The sequence below is a fragment of the Calonectris borealis genome, chromosome 18 (genome assembly GCF_964195595.1).
Source record: "Calonectris borealis chromosome 18, bCalBor7.hap1.2, whole genome shotgun sequence".
Lineage (NCBI taxonomy): Eukaryota > Metazoa > Chordata > Aves > Procellariiformes > Procellariidae > Calonectris > Calonectris borealis.
This window is the reverse complement of record NC_134329.1, coordinates 9,606,589-9,634,511: the sequence shown is the minus strand read 5'-3', so window position 1 is coordinate 9,634,511 and position 27,923 is coordinate 9,606,589. Positions and strand designations below refer to the sequence as shown.

At 54.3% G+C, this 27,923-nt stretch overlaps 1 protein-coding gene across 1 annotated transcript in view; it reads left to right on the top strand.

Moving 5' to 3' along the window:
* The window catches only part of NCOR2 (nuclear receptor corepressor 2), a 255,241-nt gene that overhangs the window by 147,505 nt on the left and 79,813 nt on the right, over positions 1-27,923 (top strand). Inside the window, exons 8-13 of the mRNA XM_075167842.1 lie at positions 502-554; positions 12,791-12,857; positions 18,071-18,258; positions 19,651-19,744; positions 22,217-22,395; positions 26,046-26,100. Of these exons, the coding sequence (XP_075023943.1) occupies positions 502-554; positions 12,791-12,857; positions 18,071-18,258; positions 19,651-19,744; positions 22,217-22,395; positions 26,046-26,100 (636 nt within the window). The remainder of the gene's footprint in view (positions 1-501; positions 555-12,790; positions 12,858-18,070; positions 18,259-19,650; positions 19,745-22,216; positions 22,396-26,045; positions 26,101-27,923) is intronic.

Sequence of the window (27,923 nt, the reverse complement as noted above, 5' to 3'; positions counted from 1 at the left end):
AGTTGCCTGCGCTTGGCTCCCTGGGAGAGCTCAGGCAGGCTTTTGCCGCGTAGACATAACAATTTGCAGCACACAGACTGTCTCTTCCCGCTCCCCAAGCCCCCCTTTCCCCTCGCCTCCCCCGTGTCATATGTTCCAAAGCGCACTGCGTTTTTCAATCAGTGAATAACAACCACGTACTCCGCCGTGCCGTGTTTATGTGGATTACGTCGCAAATTGCTTGTTCTGAGCCAGCTCGCTCGAGCGCTGCCTGCCCTCCCACGGGCCGAGCCGGGATGCACCGTGACTCGAGCGGCACCGCCGGGAGCCAGCACCCGCCAGTACAGCCAGGGAGCGGGGCTGGGGGCGACGGGCGGGTTGGGGGGTGCGGGGACGGGCGCCTGGGCTGGCACAGCTCGGGGAGTCGGGAACCTGCACCGAGGCGGCAGCGCTTCCGACAGGTTTAAGTTTCTAAATGTCAGACCGTACCATTTATGCCTTCATTTTTCTTATTTATTTCAGCCATTATACAACCAGCCTTCAGACACCAGGCAATACCATGAAAACATTAAAATGTAAGTACGTGGCAATAAAGGCTATTTTAAATGTCAGGTTGGGCATTAGGCTGCAGCGGGAGGGATGCTAGCTCGCTCCCAGACTCCAATTAAAGCTGCTGAGGAATCGCGAGCATCCTTTTAGAGCTGGTGTTTCACTGCTCCGGGTGCCTGAAGCACAAACCAGCTCTCGGAGCAGCTCCAGGAGCCCAGCAGTTGGGAGCCGTAGCTTCAGACGGATGCTGAAGGTGCTGTTTGATTTTCTCGGGGGGGTGGACGTGTGTCCTGGCCGGTCTCTTGGCGTTTGCCCAGAGAGCGCTCACCTTGGGTGCTTTCTTCTGTGTTTCACGCACACTGAAGTATGAAATCAGTTGCCAGCACGTGTGTGTGTGCGCGTGTTTGCGTGCGGCAAAGATGAGGTAAAGTGAAAAGTTGCAATTACAATTAGATTTTCATGAAGCATCTCTTGAATGTCTAATAACTACTGGTTATTTCAAAGATACTTACCGAGGCTTAGCAATCATCTAATTTGACTTATCACCTCAATACATGATTGAATCATCAACCTGCATTTAATAACCACAGTGACTTCCTGAACATAGAAGAAATATAACAGATAATGAGAATAGCGATAATTGCGATTATTGTTGGAAATTTAAATAGTCAAACCGGATCTGAAACTTTTATCTGCCTTGAATGAACCGGTGATTGCTCTGAGCTGCCTGCAGCGTGTCTATTTTAGTACGGGCTTGGTCAGCTGGCGATAATCATCTTTAATAATCTATTAACAAAAGTTAATAATCTCTTGCTTTTCAGCGGTATGTTAATTGATGCCAGGGGGATTATAGGGAAAGAGTTAACGTACCTCTGCTGCAGGGGAGCATGGTAGGCGCTGGCGGTGTGGAGGTGCTGTCTGTCCCCAGGGGCTGCGGGGAGGAGGAGGGTTTGGTGACGTGACCCCGCTGCTCGCTGCCCGGCCCCGCTCGGTTCCTGCTCCACCCAAGGCTTCCTGTGTCACCCAGGCAATGCGCTCGCTGTCAAACATTCAAACCCCAGAGTCACCCCCAGCCCTTCGGTTCCCACAGGGCTCAGCGGGTTCCCCGAGCAGCCTCGCTGCTGGCGCTGGGCACTGGCACCCTAAATGCGAGGGTTGTGTTCGGGTCCTCGCTGTTGGCCTGGGTGCTGGGAATAAACCCAAGGTGCTGCTGTGCCGTGCACCTCTGAGGTGGGGGAGCATCATCTCCTGGTGGTGGGTGGGGAGGATGGAGAAGGCTTCTGAGAGGAACGAAAGCAGACGGAGAAGTCAGTGGGAAACAGTTGCTTTTCCTGCAGCTGAGAAATCCCGACAGCTTTTTGCTTCCAGACATTTCCTTTGTGCCTTGTGTTGGCGATGCATTTACCCCTGGTCGTTTGAGCTTGGCAGATATCACCACAAGTCTTGGGCAAGGATCCCCCAGGATTTTGACACTCGTGCTTTGGCCTGGGTCTCCCGTCATTTCAGCCCTCTGGCCGTTGTCCTCGGTGGACACGCTGCCTGCGAAGGCAGCTCTGAGGGGCACGGAGCATGCAGACGTGTGCTCTCCACGCTGGCTGCCTCCCCCAGCCCACACCGCTCAGGTGCGCTTTTCTAGCTGCAAAGATGTAAAAAAAAAGCAAACAAAACCAGCGCCACCCCCTCCAGTTCGCTGATTCAACGCAGGACTAATGAAGTAGGTGGCGATTTTACTCTTGGGAGAGGCGACGATGCCTGGCAGAGGGTCTGTGCTCCCTGCGGGCTTGCAGCCCCCAGCTTTTGGAAGTCTGTTTTGCTGTCAGTTCAAGGGGTTGACGGCTGATAAACCACCTCGTACGGCATCAAGTGCTGGCCCAGGAATGGCGTTGCTGGTTGTGACTCACCCCTGGCACTGATGGCGTGTGGCAGCGACTGTCTCCCGGGGTCCCCCGACCCCCCTCTTCACTTCAAGGGCTCCACGGCCATCGCAAGCCGGGCGGTGAAGGTGGCAATTTCAAGCTGATGGCTAGTTTTGTCCTTGAAAAAAACGAGTTAAAAGTAGATTCAGATACTTCACCCACTCTCCATTCCCCTGCCAATATTTGTGGGTTTGTGATCACATTTTCCTGTGATTTAAATGATTTCCTGTTGTTGGTTGCTGCCTGAAAGATGGGCGCAAACGAGAGGGAGCTGACTGCGCAGGTCAGGAGTGAAACTGGTGATGAGAGGTGAAGCCCCGTCGCACCAGCCTCCCGTGCCGTCGGAGCAGGCGCTCCCCTCCATCCCTTCCTCTGTCGGCATCCGTAGGGTCATCCCAACCCTCTCGTGCGGCTGTAGCGGTGGTGGTGATAGACCAAGGAGAGGTTGGAGCAGGCAGGCTTGGGGTTAATGTTCACTGTGATTAACGCTGCAAAAATATGGGAAGGAAACCACACGTTTTAATGAAAAGCCTCCGTCTCCTCCTTCCAGAAACCTCGCAATTAGCTGCTTTCAGCTGGTTATTGATGCCAGCCGAGCGCATTCACAGATCTAGGTCAGCGAAAGGCCCTTGAGCGATCTGGGCTCCAGATGTTTGCTGCTTTTGACCATGGGCCTGTCTCGGAGGTCCTGGGGTCTGAACTGCACTTTGCTACTTGTTGATGGATGTGCAGAGAAATCGGTGTGTCCTGTTCTCCCATCTTTTGTGTCCCTGCTGCGCATTAAAGGACATTTGGATGCTTGGGAGGCAGATACAAAATCAAGATTTCAGTGATTCTTCCAAGCAAATAATTCAGGGCCTTTTGACCAAGAGGAAAAGGTATTAAACTTCTCCCTTTTGACCAAGTCATGCTTGGATGTTCAAATCCTACCTACAACTTCTCCACGGGCTGCATTTGAAGGTATTTTTTGTTCTTTCCTTGTTCTTAATATGTTTGTGCCTTTCTGCTCCGGAAGAGCAGCTTCTGCTCCATAGCCTGGAGGTGACTGTTTCTGTAGGAGATGGAGTAAATCCTCAGGGTGCTGGGAGACATCAGCCAGATGCGTTAGAGCACCAGAAGGACAACTGCCAGGACACCCCAGGTTATATCTTGCCAAGGTGTAATTGCATGCAGATTCTTCTGAACAACTTCACCCTATGCAGATTTAGCCATGATGAAAAAGCCTTTTGGCGGGTTGCTGGAAAATCATCTAGGTTGTGATTCTGTCCAAAAAACCTCATTGCGTGCTGGCTCTGTTGTGCGAAATAGAAGCTGCTCCCACGTGAAGCTGGTTTGGAGCCTCATACCTGGGCACAGGAGGATGGCCAGGCTGTTACTATTCACAAATACCGTTTTTCTTTTTTTTTAAACATTTCCTAGGGTGGATTTTTTTTCCTCAGTTGAATGTGTGCAAGTGTCAGTGGGAAGGCATTTGAATATCACAAAGCCAGGATTCCTCGATTTCTCTACAGCGATACTCTCCGCCTTGCAACACTAGTTTAATTCTTCCTGCTTGTTTGCTTTGCTTTTCAGTTGGGGTGAGTCACTTATGCTAATAGAGCTGACTGGGGAGTTACCGGGAGAATTTCTACTCTTACTAAAATGTTACCGGTCTCTTATTTTCATGGAGTTTTATGGCCTGTCTCCTATTCAGTACAGTTAAAATTAATTTCATGCCCCAGTTCATTCTAGTGTTTGCAGCTTCAAAAGCTTTTAAGTCCTATTTAGCTGCCTGGCTGTGCTCTGTTACCCGTCCGCTTGGGTCCCTTTGGTTCACCTGCGAGTGGCGGCTGCGAGCAAACGTGGTTAATTTTGTATGCTACATCTGCCTCGTGAGCTAAGGCACCGTTGAGTGGTTTGTGCCAAAGACTTGACCTACCTTTGATGGGACTGTGTCCTTTCCGTTTGAAATACCTGCTTTGTTGGAGGGAAGGGCTCTGCCACTCTCTCCTCAAGAAAGAAGAGAGCAAGACTGCGTTTAGTGCCCTCATTTTCCTGGGGATGGGGTGAGCTTTGCCCCCGTAGCTAGCTTGGCCCTTGCTGGTTTTCAAGGTGTGAATTTTTTGGCTTTGCAATGGACTGACAGGTTCCTCCAAGAGGCATTGTAGCCCCAAACACAACTGGAGGCCGCTTGAATGATTCTGCAACCTCCTCAGCTGATGCAAAGACCCTATTTTTTAGATTTTGCTGACGTACAGCAACAAACGCAGAGGACATTTACTTGTGCACCAGTTAAGCACCGGTGCATCTAGTCTAGGTCTCTTATTTCAGTGTTTTGCCAGCTGGATGTACAAGGCTGAGAGCTGCTCTTCCTACCCTGCCGTGGTAGTGATTTTGCGTATTCTCCAGACTCCTGGCACCAAAGATATTAACCTTCTTTCCTCGAAGTGTTTGAAAAATGACAAGATGATGTTCACATGAGCAGGATCAATTACCTGCTGTCTACCTGGAGAGGTATTCTCCGAGGGGGCCTTCATCTCTACAGCAGGAGATTTCTGCTCGGTCAGCCATGAAAAACAGCCCGGTGGGACTCTCCTCCCCCCTTTCCCGAAGCAGTCATCTTGAAATCATAGTCTGTGGGATTTGTGTTTGAAAGCAAAATGTGAGCTTCTGAGCCTTGAAAAAGCACACAAAAGAAAAATTGAAAAGCCCAGGGTGAGTACGTGCAAGGTGCCGTTCACAGGGTTTGCTGTAAACCTTCCCTTCAAGAGCAGCTCCTTGCTTTTACGCTGAAATTCAGAAATGTCGGGGTGAAACCAGGCTGCATCCCCTTGAGATGCTTGGAGAGGTGTCGGAGAACCAGGGTCTGAGTGTACAGTTAAAACAGATCAAGAGCTTGGTGTGATTCTGGTTTTCTTGCATGATCAGATCCAGCGTCAGCAAAGCTGTGTGTACTGTTAATATTTGCACATCTGGGTTGCTGTCTGCAGCTGATAGCTTTTCTCCGGGGGGAAACTTTGCCTCTGCAGAATCAAAATCTGAAGTCAGGATTTTCAGAGAGGTTTAGGGGCTTCTGAATATCTTTTTCGTTTTGAAATGCTCCCCGCCCCATTCCCCCAAAAGAGCACAACAGCTTTCTTCTGAAAATCTAACAACTACGGCTTTCCAAATCACTTGTCACTTTGGAAAATTTAAGTCATCTTTTCATTACTGGCTGTTTAGGGGTTTTAGTAGCGCTGGATTGCCTCTAAATTCATAGTTGAAGCCTGACATGTAACACAAATGCTCTTCCAAACCCTGTCATTACTAATGCATTCTCTTTCAGGTCTTTTTATTAGTGCTCGTAGACATTTTCCTCATTAGAAATTCACCTAGCAGCTCCCCGCTCATCCCATTCAAGGTTTCTCGTCTCTTTTATTCTCTATTGGCGTGCACGAGGGCAGAAGTATTACCTTGTGGTGGATTACTACATGACGGAGACGCACACTGCAACCTTCTGCTTCTTTCTCTTGCCAGTGAAAAGCCAAGTACTGGTTTTGGGTGGACTAGCTCGCAACACTTGGGCTTGCAATTTCAGCTTGGGCTTCAAGGGAAGGCAGAGGCGTAGGACGGGTGCCTGGCCGATGGCCAGAAGTGCTTCTGCACTTGCACTTGTCTCGTTTTGGTCCTAAGCGCGTAGGTGCTAAAGGGGATGGGCCCGAATTTCCCATCTGATGTTAAAAACTGTGGTCGTGGATGTAACTGCTGCCCAAGGGACTCACTTGAGCATCTCGGTGGGAACGCCTTCACAAGGAGATGGCACCACGGGGACCTGGACAGGCTGTGCTGGGGGTCTGGCCAGGGCAGGCTCTGATAACAAGGCACCCGTGTTTGCCAAGGCGTCTCCTCCTTGGAGCACAAGCATCTCACTGGCCTCAGCATGTGAACCGCCAGGTGAATTAGCAGCGCAAACTTTTTCATGAGTTATAGTGATGACTTTGGACCTCCAAAGCTGAATGCATTTTGGACCTGCAGAGGACGTGATTTGAGAAGCTGGGAGACCTCCAGATGGCTTTTTTCTCGAGTGTTGTTTCTGGGCACAAACACAGCCTGCCCGACTGTACATCCAGAGTTACGAACCTCTGCCACTCCGTTCTCAGAGGCGCTAACGGTGCCGGGGGTTTAGTCTGTCCCATTGATCAAGGGCTCTGGGGTAAATTAACTGAAGATCTGCTCTGCTTTTCTTCCTCAGAAAGCGTTTCTGGATATTGCAAGGAAACTGCTCCGAACAGCTGGCTTTCCAGGAACGTGCCCTGCCTCGGGGTTAATAGGTTACAGTGTATTACCAGCTGGAGCTGTGTGCTCCGGCCATTTCAGAGCAAGAAAATGAACGAATGCGATGACCCGTGAACAGGATGACCCGCTCCCTGCCCTCTCTGCAGGGCGTCTTGCAGCTAGAGGGGTAGGGAATCGGTGACTGCCCTCAGCTGCGGCTTGGGGTCCTGGCATCAGCGATGCATAGGAGCGGACGTACCTGGGGGGACACAACTGTTGCTGTACGCTCTTCGTTGCCTCTTGACCGGTTTCACCTTGGAGCGTTCTTGCTGTGCTCCTCAGGTCCCGTGGTTTGCAGATCTCCAGTCTCGCTGGCAGCGCTTTGTTTGGCTGGAGTCGCCAGGAGGCTCCTCCGTTTCCGACCCTCGCCTGCACCATCAGTCTCGCTGTACAATGGCTTTGCCAGCTGCTCGCTGCCTCCTTCCCTCTTTGCAGGATCGCTCTTTGCAGGCTTGATCCCTACTTTGTTTGCACTGGCTGTTTGATGAAAGACGTTCCTGTGTAATTAAATACCCGTGATTAGTTCTGATCAAATAGCAAACTTCCTTTCATCTCGTCTTGCACCGGCTGCAGGTCTCTGCGGGCAGGCTCGGCCAGGTGTGCTGCAGTGCATCGGCTCTTTGTATCCTTGGGAGCCTTATCCCAGGGCTTTGGCGGTGTCCACGCGTGTGTACACACCAGCACTGCCACGCATGCGTGCCCACACATCCTTTTAAGATCGCAGCCTCCGGAAGGATCGTAGCCAAGTCATTCATGGGGACCTGAGCCAAGTAACTCAAAAGTCAGAGTTACGGGTTCTTTCCTTGACTGGCTCCATTGTGAAAGCCAAAAAACAAAAACAACCTTGCGCCAAGCCAGTTAAGGTGGAGGTGGCTGCTCCCACAGGGCTCGGAGTGGGAGATGTATTTCACCCGGGTACGTGGTGGTTTGGAGGTTGGCTCTGAGAACCACGCTCAGGTGTGGGGCTCACCAGTTAGGTCAGCGGGGCTGTGGGGTGAGGATGAGTTATGCAAGGATGAAAAGCCCTTGCAGAATCACACCCAAAATTATAGATAATACTTGAATCCTGCTTCCTGCGCTGGTGGCAGGTAGCAATCAAACATCAAGTTTTGAGTTTGGTTTACCTTGTTTGATCTCTGTTTCCTCCTACCTGTTGGTGCTTGTGGGGAAGTGCCGGGTACTGGTGGGGCTGCCCCAGGCTCCCTACCTGGGTAATGCCCCATTTCAGGCTGGTGCCTGGTACTGGGGCTCTTGCTGCACTCGTGCAGTTGATACCTGGCCCCTAAAGCAGGGGACCCGCTGCTCCTGAGAGCCTCTGCCACCCCAGACTCAAACAAATGGGCCTCTGATGTGGGAAAAACCCTGAATCGCCCACGGCCTCCGTGGCAGGCTCGGCTTACCCTTGGCCTGCTGGGATGGTGGAAGGAGATCATCGCCTGTTGAGTTCGCCGGCAATGAGGACAGAAATCCTCAAGGCATTCGCAGAGCAGTTAGAGAGGAGCAGCAGCCCTGGGCTCCCAGCGTGAGGCTGCACCTCCCCGAGCGTGGCCGAGAGCCGTGGTTTTGGGGACTGGCTGGCTGGAGGTGACGCCGTGCCTGAGGTCTGCAAGAGCTCAAAAGGTCGATGTCTCTCTGGAGAAGGCTGTGATGGTTGTGTCACCCGCACTGGCTGATGTCCCCTCTCTCTGCAGAGGAGCAGAGAAGGTGCAGGAAAAGCTCCTCTGGTGACCAAAGGGCTGGGATAGCTTTTGCCACGGAGAAGGTAACTGGACGTGGTGTCCTCACCTTGGAGAAGAGCTGCCTTCAGAGGGAAGTGTTAGAAATGTATAAAACTGGGGCTGCTTTGCAGTAGGTGAGTGGGAAGTGGGTAGTCACCGTGTCATTGCAGGTGGTGCTGGGGGACGCCACGCGAAGCTGAGAGCCCACCAGAAGGAAGGGCTTTCCCCATAGGCACACCAGGGAGCTGTGGAGCCCACGGCCGCGGGGGAAGGCAGAAACGCGGATGGGCTCCAGCGGCGGTGAGATGAATTGTTGACCACAAGGATGGGGATGTGCCATCTGGCAGCCCCCAAACCCCAGCTTGCCAGGAGCTGGGCGGGCTCCGTGTCTCGCTGGGTCCACCCCAGCCTGCCCCTGCCTGATGCAGGCAAGGAGAGGACAGGGCAGGGAACTTGCAAGTCCTCCTGACCTGGCATGGTGTGTGGTGTGCCAGCACAGCAATACTTAAAACTGTCCACAAGAGTCACTGTTGCTTTATCTAAGGAGCCTCCGTTCCTTCTGCCTGTGAACTGCCTGATTTCTTCACCCCGTGGAGGTTCAGGTCTCCATCCGTGACGCTTTTCTTGTGCACCAGCAAACCGCAGGCGGGGAGCAAGGATTCGGGCTGCCGAGGAGGACGATGAAGGAGGGTCGGTGCATTGCAAGAACGACCTTTCCCATGTGCTGCTCCACGCTGGTTATTTCTGTGCGAGGCTCCCAGCAGACAGCCCCTACCTTCCCCGCCTGCGCCGCAGCAGTTGTGCTTGGCTCTTTGATTTGCCCAGGGAGCACAGCGTGTGCTTCGGAGACATGTGGCCCGAATTAACCTCTCTGCAAATGGTTTCTAAGTAACAGCACAGTACACGTAGCAAGAGAAACTGTGAAGCCTATTTATATTTACCAAGATTATATTAACCTTTGAAAGGTTGACCTTATGCAAAAAAAAAAAAAAAAAAAAAAAAGATAAAAGTGGCAAAAACATGTAGGGCATGAGGGGGTTTTGTTGTTGTTTTTAATCCCCTCACTCTTTGATTACTTCAGCCTTGGCAGTGGTAAACATACACCAGCTCTCAAGGCATTCCTGATTTTTGCAGCTGCGGAGCCATTAAGTCTCTGCCTGTATTAGCACTTTCAAGGTCAGCCACGATGCAAAACTCAAGGCAACCCATCAGCTGCGTAAGAGCAGCTAATTTTCGCCATTTACTCTCCTGTCTCCTGATAACTTGTGCAGCAGATCCAGCAGCTCCTGGATGTCACCCAGGCTGGCGTGGGGAGGGCAGGGCTTGATTTTTAGCTGTGCTGGCCCCAAGGGACAATCCATGACCCCTTACTGGGGACCATCACACACATGATCATCGTTAGCATCACCTCAGGGGTTTCCCAGTGTTAGAGTTTCCATTAGAATTGGAATAGAGGAACAAACAAGGGGAATGTGTCTTTAGGGCACAGCCTCCCGTCGGAGCTTGTTTGTACAGAGCTGAAGCCTTGGAAGGAGATCTGTCCGACGGGGTCTCTCAGGAGGCTTTGCTGCCGCTGTGGCACCACACGGCGCTGGAGCTGGTGACGAAAGCTCACCGCGTGCGACGCGAAGGGATGCGGGAGCGCGCGAGGAGCCGGCGCTCGGCCGGGAGGGGAGCCTGCGGGTGGGCAGAGGAGCGCCTGGGTGCAGGGCTGGCAAACGGGTGCTGGATGCTGCTGGGCCGACCTCACCTGCGGGTCCGGAGGTGGATGCTCTGGAGCATTCGGCACAGCACAGCCCTGCTCCTCATTTCTCATGCCTCCCTCCCTGCACAAGCAGGCAGACATCATTGCATCTCCGTGCCTCAGTTTCCCTAATTTTTAAAGGCAAGTGAATGCTGTTTGCACAGAGGTGAGTGGTGAGGTTTAGCTCAGCCAGTCGCCTGCAACCTTCTTTGAGGCTCCTCGGTGGATGCACCACGCAGACAGAAACAAAAGGCAGTGGCGTTGGGTGATCCAGCAGGGAGAAGCCTTTAGCAGCAATGTTTATTAATATATCTAATGAAGCGGCCTCTGGTCTTTGCAATGCAGAGCCCTAGAACAACAGCGGGTCCTTTGTAAACATGCCGTCAAAAAAGACCAAAGGCAGAAAATGCCCCGTGCGTGGATTTATTAGATATTTCCCCCCCCATGATCAATGCCACTTTGATTTCTCAAACAGAATCAAAGGACGTGGCTTGATATTCAAGCCCTCGCTCAGAACCCCTGTGTGGATCCAAGCGTCTGCTCTGCAGGAGCCTTCAGCCGGGTCGCTTGGCTGTGCCTTGTGCTGATGCTGGTGCTGCCTGAATTGGGAGTGCACGGGGAGTTGGGGCTGTGTGGCTCAAGCTGGGGATACTGGAGTCGCTGGGGATACTGGAGTCTGTTCTCAGCCGGTAGCTGGTGTTTTCTGTTTGTAGGAGGAGTTACGAGTGCCGCTTGCTAGCACTGCCTTGGAAATCAAGGTTTGTTTTTGCACCAAAGCGTTCAAGGCAAAGTCAAAAGGAATGAAGATGTAGTGCAGCCCAGGCAGTGGTCAGGGACTCGCGCGTATCCCGTACCTCTGGTATCTAATTAAGAGGGGAAAACAAGTTACAAAATCCGAATAGTACTATTAGGACTGAGAATCAAGCCCGATGTGTTTCCTCCTTGGTAAACTAAAAAGAAGCCACAAAGCTGAGTGTGGCTGTGCTGTGCTGGAGGAGAGATCATCCTGTCCCAAATCCTGCTGCCTTTCCTCTAGCAGCCGTGCTTGATCTTGGAGGTGGTGGTGGTTAAAAACCCCACACCCAAGGAATTGCTGTCCTAAATAAACCTGCTAATTATTGGGTGCCAGTATTACGGCAGTGCCCCCAGGCCCTGCTCCGGGTCCCCCCGTGCAGGCGGGCTGGGATCCCCCGGCACGCTGCCGGAGCGGAGGTGCAGCCTTGGCGGTGGGCTGGAGGGACCGGGGGTCCCCAGGGCAGCGCTTGCTGCGGGATCACTGTCATTCCCCGTACGTGCCGTGCATGGTTTAGTGGTGTAGCAAGAAGAGAGTTTTAAAAGTGAAAAATTTTGATACTTTCTGCAGTGTGCTCCGTCCCCAAATTTAGCCAGGACTGGCCCCAGTCCTCTCTCTAAGTGAGCTGGACCCTCTGCCCCTTCCCAAACAGTCTCTTTTGCTGCTGATCAGGTTTAGGGGTTTAGGGGGGGAGGAGGGTGTTTTCTGCCCTCCCCACTAGGCAGGCAGGGAGGGGAACGAGGAAGCAGCAAGGGTGTCTTTTCATTCTGCTAAATCCTGCAGAACATGCCTACATGAGACTGTTAAGCTCCTGATCAGTAATTACACACTGCAGTGCTGCCTTTAATCGGGATAAAAGACTTAAGGAAACTCCTTTGCCCCTGGTCTCTACCTTTTACCTGGAGACTTTATTGCTGTGAATATTAGTAACAGGACCAGCGGCAGGAGCTCAGCTCTCGGGTTTGTGCAGACTCTGGGAGCTCGTGCAGCCTTTCCAGCTCCTTACTGCTTTGGCGCTGCTTCTCTGAGCAATTATTTCATGCTGTCTTTAGAAAGTAGAAAGAAGAAGAAACCAAGGGGATGTCTGGGCAGCACGGGGTTGGTTGTGGTTGCAGTGGCTAGTTTCTCTCTTGAGGTCCCAATTCTGCAAGTGGCTGGTTTGTTTGCAGCTTTGTTAGGCACGGCTCCAAGAAAGCAAGAGGTTAGGAGATGTGTGCTGCAAGCCCTGCCGCAATCCTGCCCCCTTATCAGCGCCTCGGAACCCCGGGGTGAATAACCCCGTGGCAGCATGGGTGTGCTGACAGCTCCCTCGCTGCTGGCCCTGGGGACCGGGGCGGCTCGGGGTGGCCCCTGCTCGGGGGAGCCACCTCCTGCCACGCAGGGCTTGGCCTGAGCCCCTCCACTCTTGGGACCCCGTTGGGTTTTTGCAGATCAGAAGGTAAAAATAATCATGAAACAGCCTGACCCGTTGGTAAACGCAGAGCTGAACGTCTGCCCGTGTTCAGTGCTGAGCACACGGTAAAGGTTTGCAGAATTGGGAGTTTATGGATTTAGTTCTCAACCTTAGTCCTGGTTTTACCAACAGATGTGGGTGAAGTTTGTTGTGTCAGAGGGTTTGTTGGTCTTTCTCTAAAGCTGGCGCGAGGTCCACAGATAACCACGTTTGCGGCTCTGAAGTTGATGCAATTCCGAGTTAAGGTGGAAACTGCGCTGCGAACTCCTTTGGGAATGGGGAGGGCCAGGCTTTGGATTTTAGCCGCCTCGTTAATCAGATCTCATCTTTTTTTTCTCTTTACAGAAACCAGGCAATGCGGAAAAAGTTAATTTTGTACTTTAAGAGGAGAAATCATGCTCGCAAACAGTGGGTGAGTGATTCCCCTATACCTTATTTTATATGTATAAAGCAGCATAATTTATTGTCTGAGAAAGGAAAGGACGTTTTCCAGCAGAGGAGTGCTGGCGCTCAGTACTTTGCCCGTTGCATTGCTGTGGCATCTCTTATGCTTAAAATAACTTGGATGTAAAGAAGAGGTCCCCGATCCTGCTGCAGGCAGCACCTCCCTCCGCGAGCACCCCCCGCAGAGCAAACACACGGGGTTGGCTTAATCACTGCAGAGCCCTTCACTGATCTCAGCCTATTCACAGCGTAAATGTCTATTTTGTGAGTAATTGAACCTAAGAGAAGTGTGAAACAAGCTGACTCTGCTTCCGATAAATGGTCTGAAGTCTGGTCTGACTCTTTCCAGCTGACCACAGAGCGCGATGTTCTAGGAATTTGTGGTTTAAAACAAAAATGAAGCTCTGCACCAGTTCATTTCTAGGCAGCTTTGCCTAGTGTCCTTCAAGGAGACGGTTCTTGGTTAGGTAAGGGGGAAGGTGGGGTTCATTGTGAGACTTCAAAGGAGTTTGTTGCAAGTCTCTACTAAATAGAGGAGAAAGTTCAGCTGGGATTTACGGAATTTATACCGTTTTGGCGCTGACAGTTGCCTGGGGTAGTCGCCAGCGGGAGCTGGGAGGCGAAACCAGCACAGAAGGGGAAATGCCAAAAGCAACCGGCCCCCACCAGGAAGGTGGATTTTGCGGCACCTTTCTGCAAAGAGCGATTCAGCTCATGACACAGAGCTTCGTGTTTTACGTGGAAGATGTAAATACTGGTTCCTGACTCGGTGTCTCCGTTCTGGGGCAGGCTCAGGTGCCAGTGTTAGGGTCTTAAGTTGCAAATGGTGCAGGTTTTCTCAATGTCTTTGGTGCTGGTTTTGGACAGAAGTGCTCTGGCTGGGAGGAATGGTTGGAAAAATTCAAAATAATCAGCCTGGGAAGTGGTTTGAAGGCTCTGCCTTTAAAAGCAGATTTCAATACAGACATTTCTGAGCCAGTGATCAAATTATTTTCTTATTTGTGGTGAATAAAGGCATGTTCCTTTTCTTTCCCGTGCTTCATTTCCCCCCCTGTTTTGTAGCAATCTTCCAAAAGCCACAGATCTTGTGCTCCAAAGGGATGGTTGTGTCTCCCGTTTGTGTCCAAATATGTGTTCGTTTAGCCTTTTCCATGATAAAGCTTCTTCGAGGTTTCTAGCAAGGGGCTGGAGAGCTTACACCTTCAGCACAACCCGGCGTGGCAGTTCAGGGCACCTCGCCTGCCACAGCTGAGGACTTCGGCAGTTGTGGGAAGCGGATCAATATTCCCTTCCTCAAAACAGAAGATTGCAAAGCATTGTGTGGTTTTATTGGAACCAGAAGGGAACTGCCCAGGAGCTGCTTTCTGGTGGAAACGGCCGGTTACTGCACTAAATCTAGAGTGAGTCGCTCAGTTGTGAATATCGAGGAGCTGGGAGAAAAGGTTTCATTAAGCTGCAAGAGCACGGTTCCTAAAATACGGCTTGCAGTAAAGTCGCCTGTCATGCAAAATAGGTGAATTTCTGCCAGCCGGTTTGTTCAGTGTCCTTGAAAGGGGATTTTTCAGTTTAGGGAAGCATTTTGCCTATTCTACAAAATAGGCAACATACGGTTGCTGAATTTGCAAAGTGAATACATTTGCTGATTCTGTTTGCAAAATGGGTACACTTAGCTATTTTTCTGCCTATATTGTAGCAGACCCTATTTTTAGCAAAGCCCATCTATCTGCCAATATTTCTTTCTGGCTCTTTTACTTTCTGGGGTATTGTCACTGCCCAGGGCTGGCTGGAGCAGGGTCAGAGCTCGGTCCCTGCAGGGTCCAGCCCCGAGAGCCCCACCAGAGGATCTACAGGGCTTCCTCCTGCCTCCACCGAGGTTGGCACAGCAGAAGACATTTAATTACCATCAGAGGGGTGATGCTGCAGAGAGAGGAAACAAAACCATGGGACTTGCATAGGAATTGGACTGGTTCCTCCTGTCACCTTCGCTCTTCCCCTCCCCTCCAAAGAGCTGCTCCATCCCCTGGAGCTGCGAGAGCGTGGGCTGCGGGAGGGCTCGGGCTTGGCACAGCCTACAAACTGCCTTCAGCTGCTACGGCGGCGTTACTATTCATCCATTTTTAGATACGCATGTCAAGTCCGATTTGGCTCGCCATCACTTACTGTGTGATTGAGAGGCTGTGGGCTGGTGAGCCCAGCCGGGAAGGGGAGCAGGGGAAGCACCGATGCTAAAAGCCGGCACAGGCGGTTGCTCAGGAATGGACACACTTGCTTAAGGCTGCTCAGAGGATGCTTGGAGAAGGAATAGATGCTTCTGCTCCTGAAGTGCCTGACCGGGAGCTTCTCCTGGTGATTGAGCTGTGAAGATCTGGGGATCTGAAGATAAGGTGCCTGTGATCTTGGCTTTTGAAGGATGGCAAAAGGTTGCAGGGAGCACGTATCCCAACTGGACCAAAAAGCGCTAGACAGGGATGCTGCAGACCAGCCCCACTCTGGTGGGGTTTGAAGCTTGCGTGGTGGGAAGGACCTCTTTGCTCCATGGTGGGAAGGGGCTTTAAGAAAGCCAATGCAGGTCAGAAGCGCGCAGCCGGTCCGTAACAGAGCTGTGCTCTGGAGGGCTGAGTTGTGTGCGCTTTGGTACTGCCCGCCCCGCTGCCGGGGTGCGAGCTACTGAGGAAATCAGGAGTGTGACGTTGTTGTTGCTTTTTCCATCTGCAAGTACCAGTTCCTCAAAAGAGGAATTCTGGATAAAGCTTTCGTCCAGTTGTCCCAAAGAGTGGAGGAAAAGGAAGAAAAAGAGCCTCCCCGCCGGCTGCGAAACAGCCCTGCGGCCGTGCCAGGCGGCTCTGCCGGCGCGGTGGCGATGCGGGACCCAGCGCTGGCTCATTCCCACAGGGAATGAAAAACCTTTCAAAGCCTCGAAGCTTCTCTCCAGACCGAGCCCTCGTGCTGGGCTGTCCCCGAGCTGCGCCGCGGGCTGGCACGCAGGACGCGGCACCGGCTGCCTCCGGCGCTGAGGCTTGGTAAACTTTGCGGGGTATTTTTAGCCTCTTCCCGAATGCGAGGCTCTGAAAGCAGGAGGATGTAGCAGATTTGCTGGCAGGGTGGGAGCTCTCGTTTTCAGGGGGGCTGATAGCATCGCTTCAGGAGGGGTAAAAACGCAGCAGCTGTGATTTCTCCGAGCTGCCATGGTTTGTTGGGGTTACCTAGAGCTCCTCACCCGCAGCGTGAGATTCCCCTTGGTGGCTTTTAGGGCATTTTTATTTTGGTTCTCATTGCTTGCTTTCATCTTACGGCCGTTTCCTTTAGCTCCTGCCGAAACCCAAGCATCTCCTGTGCATCCATGCGGGGCAGGAAAACCTCTGGCTCCAGGCGTGCAAATGGGAATTAATTTATTTGCAGAGGGGAGTGTTAGTCTGCATCAGCTGCAGGGTTTGAGGTGCTTTGTCCACCCCACATTATTGTCCAGGTGCCTCCAAAAGGCCATGGGGATCACGGGACGTGTTGCTGCGCTTGGGTTATTGCCAGGTCCGGGATGGCTGGACCAAACCCACGTGCCAGGATCGGCGTGATGCCAGCCGTGGGTTGCTGTGGGTGCCTGGCACAACTGATCCGCTTGGCTTGGGGTAACCCAGCTGCCTCCTGACCTGGAATCGGGCGTTTCCATCGGTTTGGGTTGTTTTTTTTTTTTACCTCTCCCCATTTTTTTTTGGTGGCTGAGAGCGAGCGAGATGAGAGCGGCGCACATCTGGGAAATCCTACAGCCCTGGACTTCCCTCTGGTCGTGGGTGGCGATGGCAGGAGATGAGTTTATTTCTTTGAAATCTGGGTTGCCCCGTCTCTGCTGCGGTGCCGAGCGTGCCGGTGCCGAGCCGCCCGTTCTGGAAAGCGGCGTGGGGGGCGGGAGGCGACCTGGGGTTTGCCATTATTTTGCAGAGCGACATCTGCTTTCGCTTCCTGATTTGGGGCCTAGAAGGCCTTTGTTTCACTCAAAATGAAACCTTAAAACCCCCTCTGGTCGCCCAGCTGCTTTCACGTGAGGCTGGGCGCCATCGCTCCTCTCACCGCTGCCGCCGTTGGGGACCGTGGCTGGGCATCTTCTTGGTGAGGACCTCGCCTGCCCGTGGGCGTTCTCCTCCAGCAAGAGTGGCCGGAGGAGGGAGGAGCGGTTCAGGGGGTGGCGGGGGGAGGCTCATTTGAGTTGCAAATGATATTTTAATGTTACGGTTAGCGGGCTGGTCCCATAAATACCAGGGAGAAGTGCGGTGCTGGACACGTGTGGGCGGCTGGGTGGGTGTGCCATGAGGACATCACCGGGAGGACGTGGCATGGAAACCCCTTGCAGCGCCGCGTTTCGGCAGAGCCTGGGTTTGCTGTCAGCGGGGATGCGCTTGTCCCGCTCCTGAGCCAAAAAGGAGGAGCAGCAGCTGGAAAAACACTTCTGCTTTCCAGGAGGGCGGAGGAGCTGGGGGCATCACAGCATGGCCGGGCCACCATGCCGTACGGCCTCGGACAGGGGCTGGGTGCCTGGCTCTTGGTTTCAGGGAGCCAGGCCCGTGTGCGGAGCTGCCCTGTGGCCCCAGTCCCGTCGGCGTTGCCGGCACGGAGCCATGAGTGCCAGGGCCGGTGTGTGTGGGTGGGAAGGGCTGCTGTGTCTGTGGGCGCCTCGGCAAGCCTCTCCCTGGCCCGGCAACTCTGCTCGCATGGCGGGGACCCGCTCTCCTGCCCTCCTGTGTCCCCTCCCAAGGCCACGTTTCGGTCCCTTCTTGCTCGGTGGCCGCAGGCAGGCCACTTGCCCTCTCCCCGCGTGTGGCCAGCCGTGTCGGAGCAGGGGCTCCCTCCCCGGCACTGGGGCTCTGGTTGCTGAGTCAAGCACCCAAGGAGCCGGAGGATGCTCAGCTGGAAGGTGTGGTGGGTGGGCAGAGCCACGCTGGGCGAGAGTCCTGGTTTCACCAAAGATGTTGGCTCTGGAAGGGAAAAACCTGAGGGTACCCGATGGCCTGTTTTGAGAATTTACCCTTGGGTTGGTCCCAGACCCTGGAGCGCGTCCATGTCCTAATAAACCATATTTCTTTAAGCAACATGACTCACGCTCAGCCTGAGCCGCCGTCGAGGGACAGGTCTGGAGGAGCTGCCCTCCCCAGGCGCGTCTCCTGAGCTCCCTCTCTCCCTGTGCCCTTTCAGGAACAGAAGTTTTGCCAGCGCTATGACCAGCTGATGGAGGCCTGGGAAAAAAAAGTGGAGCGCATCGAAAATAACCCCCGGCGCCGTGCCAAAGAGAGCAAAGTGCGGGAATACTATGAGAAGCAATTCCCGGAGATCCGGAAGCAGCGGGAACTGCAAGAGCGCATGCAGAGGTTAGAGGAGAAGCGGTAGGAAGGGGCTGAGCTGGTATCGGACAGCCTTTCTCTTTTCTTTGGGGATGGGTGCGGGATCTGTTTGTGGGAGGAGCGGGCTGGGATGGCTGTCGGTCCCTTTTCTCCCCTTCTAGTCAAAGGCAGAAGCCAGCAGACAAGCAGCTTTGCTGCTTTTTCCCCAGGATGGCTCAGCACAGAGCCAAGAGAGGAGGAAAAATGTCGGGAATCTGGTTGCCCATCTCCCCTCTGCTGCTGATCTCCTGGCCGCGTCGGAGCAAGGGGCAGCTCCCTTGTGCTGGCCGCCTGGCGGGGACAGCGCTAATTACTGCCTTGCTGGTGGGCCTAAATGAAGACGTACAAGACCTGCAGGTGGATCTGGTCATGTCAATGATTTAATACGTGCACATGCTTTGATCGGAGCGTGGGCAGGGAGAGGTTATAGGGATGACCGCAGATGATATGAAAGCAGCAAAGTGTCTCGCTGAAAGGGATGTCCCCTGTCTGTCCCATCTCCTCTCCATTTTGTCCTCCTCATTGGAAGAGCAATTGAGGTCATATTGTTTCCTGCTAGGAGGAGACACAATTTCATGATCTCCACCCTTCTTGCTGAAAACTCCCCGTCCTTCCCGTTTCAGCCCCGGAGTCTTGCCCAGGGACACCTGATATGTGCAGCACCCAAACCCTTGTGCCAGCATCCCGTCCTTGTGCCCCACAAACAGCTGCACGGGTCCAAACTTCCTAACCGGTGGCTTTATTTTACCTTAAAGAGAAGGGGATGGGTCTAAACTTCCTAATCGGTGGCTTTATTTTACCTTAAAGAGAAGGGGAGAAATGGTACTGAGAAATGTTTTAACCTTTTATGTGCTTAATAAGAAAAGTTTTAATTCCTTGGGATGCACGGCTGTTCTGTTGGGTGATATTGGAGGGGAAAGATGTGTGGGTTTGATTTAAAAGTTCCTGCAGCATTTGCAAACCAGATGCGGTGGCACAATGCTAACGGCTCCGTGCTAACGCTGACGCCTTTATGCCATTGCTGCGGTGCGATGAACAGGAGAAAATAACGGGGGGAGAGTATGGTTGGGTCTGAAATATCCTTCTGTTGTAGTGATCCAGGAGGTGCCTGTTGGCACAGGTAAGGAAGGTGGGTTGAGGCTCTCGACCTGTGAGCCCTAAACCCGGGGGGCACAGGGGACGCTGCTCTCCGGGCAGGATTAAGTGCTGCCAGAGCCCACGGGGCTGCAGCGGGCACCGTTCCCACAGTGTGGGATGGGGTGGCCTGGGTGGGGTGTTGGGATATGGCTGTTATGGAGGTCAACAAGGAGGACAGCAGGGCCAGCGAGTTGTCATGAATGTGGTTTACAAAACGGAGCATCAGTGTCTGAGTGTTTCACTGCCCTTTCCCAGCAGGGTAGGACAGAGGGGCAGCGGCGGGCTCTCCATGTCGGCCGCGCGCAGCGAGCACGAGGTGTCAGAAATCATCGACGGGCTCTCAGAACAAGAGGTAAGACAGGGTTGTCCTTTTTCCTCCTTTTCGGCCCTCACTCCACTCTTCTCCGAGGAAGCCAGGAGAGTACCATCAGGTCCCACGCCAGGTCCCATGGTGAAATCTGTTACCAAATCCCACTAACTTCAGGCCATGCTGGGGTTGGGGAGGTTGCCATGATGCCTAATACACTTTCTGGACAGGATCCAAAGTGAGGTGTTCATTTAATACCCAGCAGCATCTTTTCAGCCTCCCAAGAGATGTAATGGAGCTGTGCAGTAGTTCTGCAGGAGCAAAACATGGAGCAAAGCACTCCAGGAGCTGGTGGCCAGTGGTTCGGGTTTATCGGCATTCAACTGCCTCTTAGGGACCTGAAACCCCAGCATGCTGCTCATCCTGGGCAGCACCCCGCAAACACCTCCTGGCTGTTGGTTTAAACTGGAAGCAGAGGTGGGAAGGGAAAGGAAGGAAGGGAGCTGGCGCCCTGGCTGCCGGGTGGAGGGGTTTTTCTGTTTCGTTTTGTTTTGAATGGGCTGTGCGGCTTGACACAGGGGAATCCTATGGAATGAATGGTTTGTACATGAGCCAGTTGGCCCACATCTTCTGGGAGTGCTCCATTCATCTTGAAACATCCCCGTGACCTTGGCTTCGTTTGGATCTGGTTTCACAAGGGTTCCACTCTCTTGGCACGGAGGCCAGCTGCAGTGAATGGATCGCGTTTGGGAGGGGAGAGCAGCCATTGCCCAGCAATAGCTGAGATGTTTGCTGCCTCTGCACCACGGTTCGCTCCCTGCCCTGGGTCCCAGGCAGTTTGCTCTTAGCCAGTTAAGGCATCGACCCGGAGGACGGGGATCTCGGAAGCAGAGGGGAATTTCACAGCTCTGCAGAGGTCGTGGCCAAGGGGAGCGTTAGACGATTGCCTCCGACCTCCTGCCCAGTGCTGCTGAACTCCACCCCGAGAGCCTTCTGCTGAGCCCGAAGCACTGCTTTGCTTGTCTCAGAGGAGACCTTAAGAGCTTCCAGCCCTTCCACAGGGTTGGAAGGAGCAGGGAGGTGAGAGCCGGGGAGCATCGCTGGCGGCAGGGGACAGCTCTCCGCCCCGACACGCTGCTGGAGAGCGGAGAGGTCTGGCTGCCCGCAGGCGGGGTGTATCCGCGGCGCTCGGCACCCCGAGACCCTGCCAGGTGAAGGGAGAGGCCCTGCGCTCGCAGCTGCAGGCAGCGCTCCTGCCAGCTGCCTCTGCGCCTGCCGTGGCTCTGCACAGGGGCTTTCTCCTTTCGGCTGCGGCGGTCTGCGGTTGTCAGGGTCGATGCTGTGGCTGCAAGCTGTCCCTGACCTCCCACGATGAGATGACACCCCCGGGCATCTGAAGCAGCCGGTTGCTAAATGGGAGGCATTTTAGTGAGGATGAGGAACGTGATGAAATGAGTTGAAACGTCCGTGTCTGTGCAGAGAGCTGTGTTTTAGGAAGAGGAGGTTGGGTCTGCTCGGTTGCAGCGGGGAAACAGAGCGGTGCTGGGCAGTCCCGGGTCGGCAGCTTGCTGGAAGGATTGGACGTTACTGTTCTCCCAGGAACCAGCGTCTAGCTGTAAATAAAAATAACAGCACTTGAGACCTGGCCTTCCTAGGTCCAGGGTTGGAATTTATGTCTGACCAGTGCCATCCCAGGTGACCCGGAAGACTCGGAGTGACGGTGCAGCTAGCAAACAGAAGAGGGTGGCCAGAGCATCCCTTCATCCCCGCAGGGCAGACCTGTGCTGGGGGACCACCAGCAGCTCAGCCGAAGGGACAGTCGTGGCGTTCGGGCAGGGGACAGCACAAATGAGACATCACATTGGCCACTCTGTTGCAAATACTTAAGGAAACCAGTGTGCCCAGTCTGTCCTGTTCTGGTGTGCAGCTGGGCCACTGGATGAACTTTACGCTTGAATAGGATGGAGTAAAGGCATCAGATTATGTCCCAGGGTGTTGCAGTAAGAGGAAAGAAAGGAATGATGGCCCCGTTACGGTGACGTTTGAAACCTGCTGGAACAATATTAGATGTCCTGTGGAAGGGAAACATCAGGTCTCCCTCTGCCCACCCTTTCAGAAAGCTTTGCAGAGCTGACCCGCTTCCCTCGCAATTTGGGGTGGGGGGCTGAACCTCCACGTGGCCGTGGGTTTGATGGCTGGGAGGGGGTTTGCATCCCCTGTGCCACTGCTGCTTTGACTTGTCTCTCGTCATGGTCAGGAGGTGTTTTGCTTAAGTCAGACATTTCCACACGGTATCTTAAAGCCTTTTATTTCAAAATGAAAGATTAATTGTTTCCTGGCTGACAGCGATAGCCTCTTTCAGCGTTTAATTTACAATTACTCCAGCAATAAAGCTGTCTAGTGCTTGCTTTTGAATTCTCCTGTTCCTCCGCCTGTCCTTTCCTCTCGAACATCTGTCCCCTGCGGTCCCCGCGGGCCCATGGTGCTGACCAACTGTTCTCTCTGCTTTCCCCAAAGAACCTGGAGAAGCAGATGCGCCAGCTCGCTGTCATCCCGCCCATGCTCTACGATGCTGACCAGCAGCGCATTAAATTCATCAACATGAATGGCCTCATGGATGACCCCATGAAGGTCTACAAGGACCGGCAGGTGATGAACATGTGGAGTGAACAGGAGAAGGAGACCTTCCGGGAAAAGTGAGTGCAGCCCACACACCTCTCTTTGCGGAGCCCTGGGGAAGTGTGGGCAGGACCCGTGCAACGCTTTGGCCGGGGCCCCAGCACGCTAAGGCATGAATGTCCCAAGGGCTTGTCTTGCCCCCAGGGACACAGCCGCGTGTGTTGCCTCGGACCTGGGCGCAGCGTGATGCCCCTGCACAGAAACCTCGGGCCTTTCTATACGGTTGGTGCGTTCGTGCCCGCGTGCAGAGATGCGGGAAGCTGCTGCTCACGACGGGGCGAGAACTAGAAGTTTTTCTGCTTCCCCCCGTTGTATCAGCCAGTTTAAGGATAAAGCCAGTGAAACCCAATGCTCCACGCACTGTTACGTTTTTGGATTTACGTGCCTGTACTTTGGGCACTGTGTGTCCAGAGGGATTCTCGGGGCTGTCAACATCCAAACCCCCCCATGCAGACCCCCTCGGGCTGCAGCTTCCAGCCGGTGCCCGTCCCTCAGCCCTCCGTCCTGCTCTCTGCAGGATTTGCCACCGGTTGCTGTTTCCACGGATGCATTCCCACATCAGACACATGCAAACGCTGGCTGCGGTGCTTTCTCCTGTTTGCAAGCTATGCTTGAGACCAGCTTCGCTTTATTGACTGAGATCACTTGGGGGATTGCTGCTCCTTTCCCTGGGTACCACCGCACTGTCAGCCAAGCTGTGGGTCCCAGCTCAGTCTCGCATCCAAACTTCTCCATATCTCATAGCCCAGCGGGGACCCCGGTGTGTTTGCACGGAGGACCGGAGCATCCTTGGTGCCCCCCATGTCCCCTGTGTGTCTGTAAAAAGAGAGCTGGAGTTCAGCTTCCAGCAGGATGAGCTCTGCCGGGGCTCGCTGCTCCGGACACGAGGGACATGGGGGTACGTGGGTGTGCCAGGGCCACCTCATCCCTTGTGGCAGCCCGGCCTTAGTCTGGCCTCCGGACGATTGTGAGACGGCTCTCTGGATTACCAGCAGGCCCACGGCCAGCCATGCTGGAAGCCTCTTCGTGTCCAGGATCCCTCCTCCTGTCCCTGCTTGTGACAACTCCTGTTTGCAGCTGAAATAACTAATTGCCAAGACAGACCGAAAAAGAACAAAACAAGGAAACCGGCTCCAAGCCTTTGGTAGAGGAGAATCCTCATTGCTAATTAGCCTTAAAATGTGACACTCCAAACAGCAAGGCTTGCCCGCAAATGACGCAAAGGCTAATTACTTGGTCTTTAATGGCGGGGCTCTGCCTGGCTAATGGGGCTGGAAGAATCCACACCCAGCTTGTGCATCCTGCTGTGCACGGTGGTTTCTGTGTCATCACTGTGGGTGATGCAGAGCTCGAGGCATAAATACAGCAGGATTTCAGGGCTCTCACAAGGCTTATTTTAAGAGATTGGTGCTTAGGAGCTGTAAGGAGGGCCAAGGGAGTCCTGCCCCAGCTCTCGCCCAGATCCCGCTGTGCGGGTAGCCGAGCTGCCTGGTGTGCTGCAGCTTCTGGCCTGGGGAGTTAAGGTTGTGTCATCCGTGATTGTGACCCAGAGCCGGCCTCTTCCTGCGACTGAAAACCTGGTGCAACCTTTTGTTCAGCCCTGACGGCAGGGGCTTTCAGAGAAAACAGCCAGGCACTGCAGGGCCAACAAACTCCAGGTCTGAACTCATTTTAGCCGTTAAAACATAACCACGAGGAAGAGTCTGATTTAAGTTGCTTCTGGGCAGGATTTCAGGTCTCTTTATTGAGAGCCCATCATTAGCCTGCTCCCGGGGGGGCCGGGGTTTGCTGGTGAAGGAGCAGGGGTGGCTGCGGTACCCCGTGATCCTGCTGAGGCACTGAGGCCCTGTAGTGCTGGGCACCGTGAGAACGCAGCATCCGTCCCTCATCGAGGGGACACGGCCTGGCCCGTGAAGAACAGCGGATTGTCATCTGCATTGCCCCCGACGCTGCGTTAACGGGGACGTGGCCTTGAAAACCCTGTCCCTTGGTCAGCCCTTGGTTTGTGCTGCGTACAGCAGCTCCAGAGCTGTGCTCTGATCCCAGTCTGTCTGAGCAGCCCAGCTGCTTCGCTTATTTTTTTTTTCTTTTGCCTAGCATTTGTGGTTTCCTTTTTCTTTTACTTATTTATTTAGTCACGTGTCTTGAGGGATCTCCCTTGGTGTCTGTGTTATATCTCGGAGGGGGTAAGTTTTGCCCTTCAAAACACTTGATGGCAGAAAGGCTGATGGAGACTTGGGTCCCCATTAAATGCCCAAGCACCACGCTCCCGTTGCTGTCCATGCTCCCACCTCCCTCATTCCCCCCCCATCCCCTGTTGTCACCCACAAAAGCCTCGTGCTGGCTGCAGCGGAGATGAGATCCCTTGCTCTGGTGACCGGTTACGGTGACAGGGCTCTTGCAGTGCCACCCAAACCAGATGGGGGTCGTGCCTCAAGAAGGGCATCGGTGTGTGGGTGACAGCACCCACGTCCTGCTGCCGTGGCTGAACTCGGTCGGGCCCTCGCTGAGCTCAGCTCGGTGCCCTGACCCGGAGTTTGGCAGCGGGGCTGAGCAACGAAGGCGGGAGGAGAGGGCTCGGCCAGCAGCCCTGGGGGAAGCACCGGCCGGGCTGGAGGCACCGAGCTCAACGTCCTGCCTGCCTTGCGCCTACACCGCAGCTCGCCCATGTCTTGCCTCCAAACCATTTGCCCAGGGCACAGAGCCGTCAGCTCCTGGGAGCCGGCAGAGCCACACGTGCCGAGCGGGGCTGGCCCTGGCCGCTCGGCTCCCCAGGGCAGAGCCCGTGCTGGTGGCAGCCCCTCTGCTGGGGCCAGCGCTGTGCTCCAGCCCCGGCACGAGAGCCAGGCTCCCCGCACTTCGGTGATGGAACAGTTAACTGTCCTCCTGCCAGCGGGAGCACCTCATGCCCAAGGCTTTTTGGCCTTTGGCGCTTCCCCACCAGCTAGGTGAAGGGATTTGTTGGAGGAGACATCTTTGCGCCCGGGGACAGCTTCCCCCCGCAGTAGGCGATGCTCCCTCCCGGGCTGCCGGAGCCGCAGGCAAGCCTGCTGACAGCTCCTCCGCTCGCTGGGCAGGAGGCGGCGTTCCTCTGAGCCGCTGTGCCACCGGGGAGCTCTTGAGCAACTCGGCAACGTGGCAGCTCTGTGCTTCCTCCCGGGGTTTGGGTTTCCCTTCCCGTCCTTTGCAGCTGCTCCTGACAGCCCAGCTGGGCTTGGGGTCCTGCTCAGCGGTGGGGGCACCCCCGGCCATGCTGTGGGGTGCTTGTGCTCAGCCATTGACGGCGATTCCTCGCCCTTTCCTTGCCAAATCCTGAGGTCTTGGCCAGGTGTGCAGCTGCCCTCTGTGCCCATCCTGCCATTGGTACGGGCTTGGGTGACTGTGGGATTGAGCAGGGTGGCGGGCAGCCGTCGGGTGCTGCCAGCCCCCCTGCCCTCTCCCGCCCCGTGAGGAACATCTGCACGTCAAAGCTCCCAACCAGCCCGGCTCCACTGGGCTAAATTTAAAGTTCCTGTCTTTCTGGGAAGCTGAGCAGCAGACAAATATTTTCTCAAACCCCCAAGTCCCTCGGGGAGCTGGCCTCACCGCTCCAGGCGTGGCATGGCCCCAGCTGCAGGAGGGGTCAGAGCCAGCACCCCCACTAACCCTCTCCCTCTCGCTCCCCCAGGTTCATGCAGCATCCAAAGAACTTCGGCCTGATCGCATCCTTTCTGGACAGGAAGGTAAGCCTCCCTGCCTGGCTTTAACCTGCCTGGCGCTCTCTCTTCTCCGTCACGCGGCTCCCTGTGGTGCTGGAGCAGCCGGCGGATGCTGGGCACCTGTGGGCGGTGGTGGCTCAGAGCCCCAGGCATGGTCCAGATGTCTCCCGGCTCCCTGCGGAGACAAGGGACTGAGTCAGCTGCGGAGAGACGGGGAGCTCAGAGCCGCGAGATGTGTGAACGCGTCCAGCCTGGCGCATAGGCGTTGCAGCCCACCCCGTGATCTGCCTGGGGGAGCGGCTTTCCAGCAGCTCCTGGAGGCGTTCTGCACCAGCCAGGCTGTTGCGCAGGGGGTGTGGGGCACCCGGCTGCCCAGCACAAAGCAGAAGGGTCCCCTCCTCCTGCAGGGAGGGGATCTTGAGGGTGGGCCGAGTCCCAGTTCATCCAGCAGTTCAGGTTGGTGTCGTGTAAGCACGCACACCTCCCGTTGGTGTTTCGGAATAGTTTGCTCACAGGAGGGCCTGAGCTTTCCCAAGCCTCTCTGTTGTGCTTCTTGGAGTTTTCCTTTTTGCTGTTAATTGGGCTGATGGAGGAAAGGTTTGACAAAGAGATCTGAAGGAAGAGCGAGTCTCTAGTCCCATTCTGAGCAAGGCCAGGTACCTTCTGTGGGACCGGCCATGTGGGCAGATCCTGGACAGACCCAGACTGGAAGGACAGCGATGGACCAGGTGCTCTCCTGAGCAAGAAACACTTGAGAGCTGCTGCTTCTCTGGTCCTTGTAGTTAGTTGCATCCTCTGCCCATCTCATGCAGTGTTTTGTCCATGCACTCGCTCTGGGGAACCCCTCTGCTCTCAGGGGGGTGGCCTGCAGATGTCCGTTCCAGCCTAAATTATTCTCTGATTCTGCGTGACTCAGGCTGGGGAAATAATTTATAAGACCTTGACTTTCCTGTCCAAAGTAGCGAGCAAGCAACCTTGTCCTGCTGTTGTCGCTGTAAGATACCAGGCTCTTTTCAGCCTTTCCCACTTGTTAAAGCCGAAAGCGGTGGGACTTGGATGATTCTCACAATCCAGTCTGTGTTCCAAGCTGTAAAATGTCTTCTAATTTTATTTGTACTCGTTTGTAAATCAGGCTGTAATTATGATACAGAACACATCCATTATCCTGTTGGAGAGAGATGCGAAGTATGGCTCAATATAATGAATTAATAGATTTTTAAATTGCATTATAAAAAAGTAGTGATCTTAGCCCTTGGAACAGATGACTGTAAGTTTTTGTGTTCGCATGTGTGTGTATAATCAGGGCTAGATTAGAAAGAGATCCAATTAACACTTTAAAAGTTGCAATCTGTTTTTGCAAATGGTTCCACTCCTTGCGCAGGGATAGGGAGAGCGCAGCCCCCATGCACCCCCCGGGAGCACGCAGCAGCCCCCCTCCCTGGGCGCTTGCAGGCCTGATGGGTCTGTGGGATTATTTCTGTCCATCCAACTGCTGATCCTGTGTATGAAGGTGTAGCCAAAGACCAGTGTTCAAGTGCCCACCCAGTTCAGAAGAGGACTTTTCCCAGTGCGGCATGCTCCATGCTGTTCAGGAGCAGAATATGTCCTGGCCACGGCTCCTTGTTTTCCTAACGTATCTGATCCGGGACGGTGCTCGCAGAGCCAACCGCTGGAACGGGAGTTGGGATGGTGGCTGGGATCTGAGGGCTGGGATCTCAATCTGTCCACGAGAAAGTCGCGTGCGCTCGAGCCAGCGAGCTTAACGGCTGGAAATAACGCTAGCTGACAGTCGCGTGGCAGGTTGTGCCTCGCGTAACCACAACGGAGGGTGACAGGCGGCTCTCCTT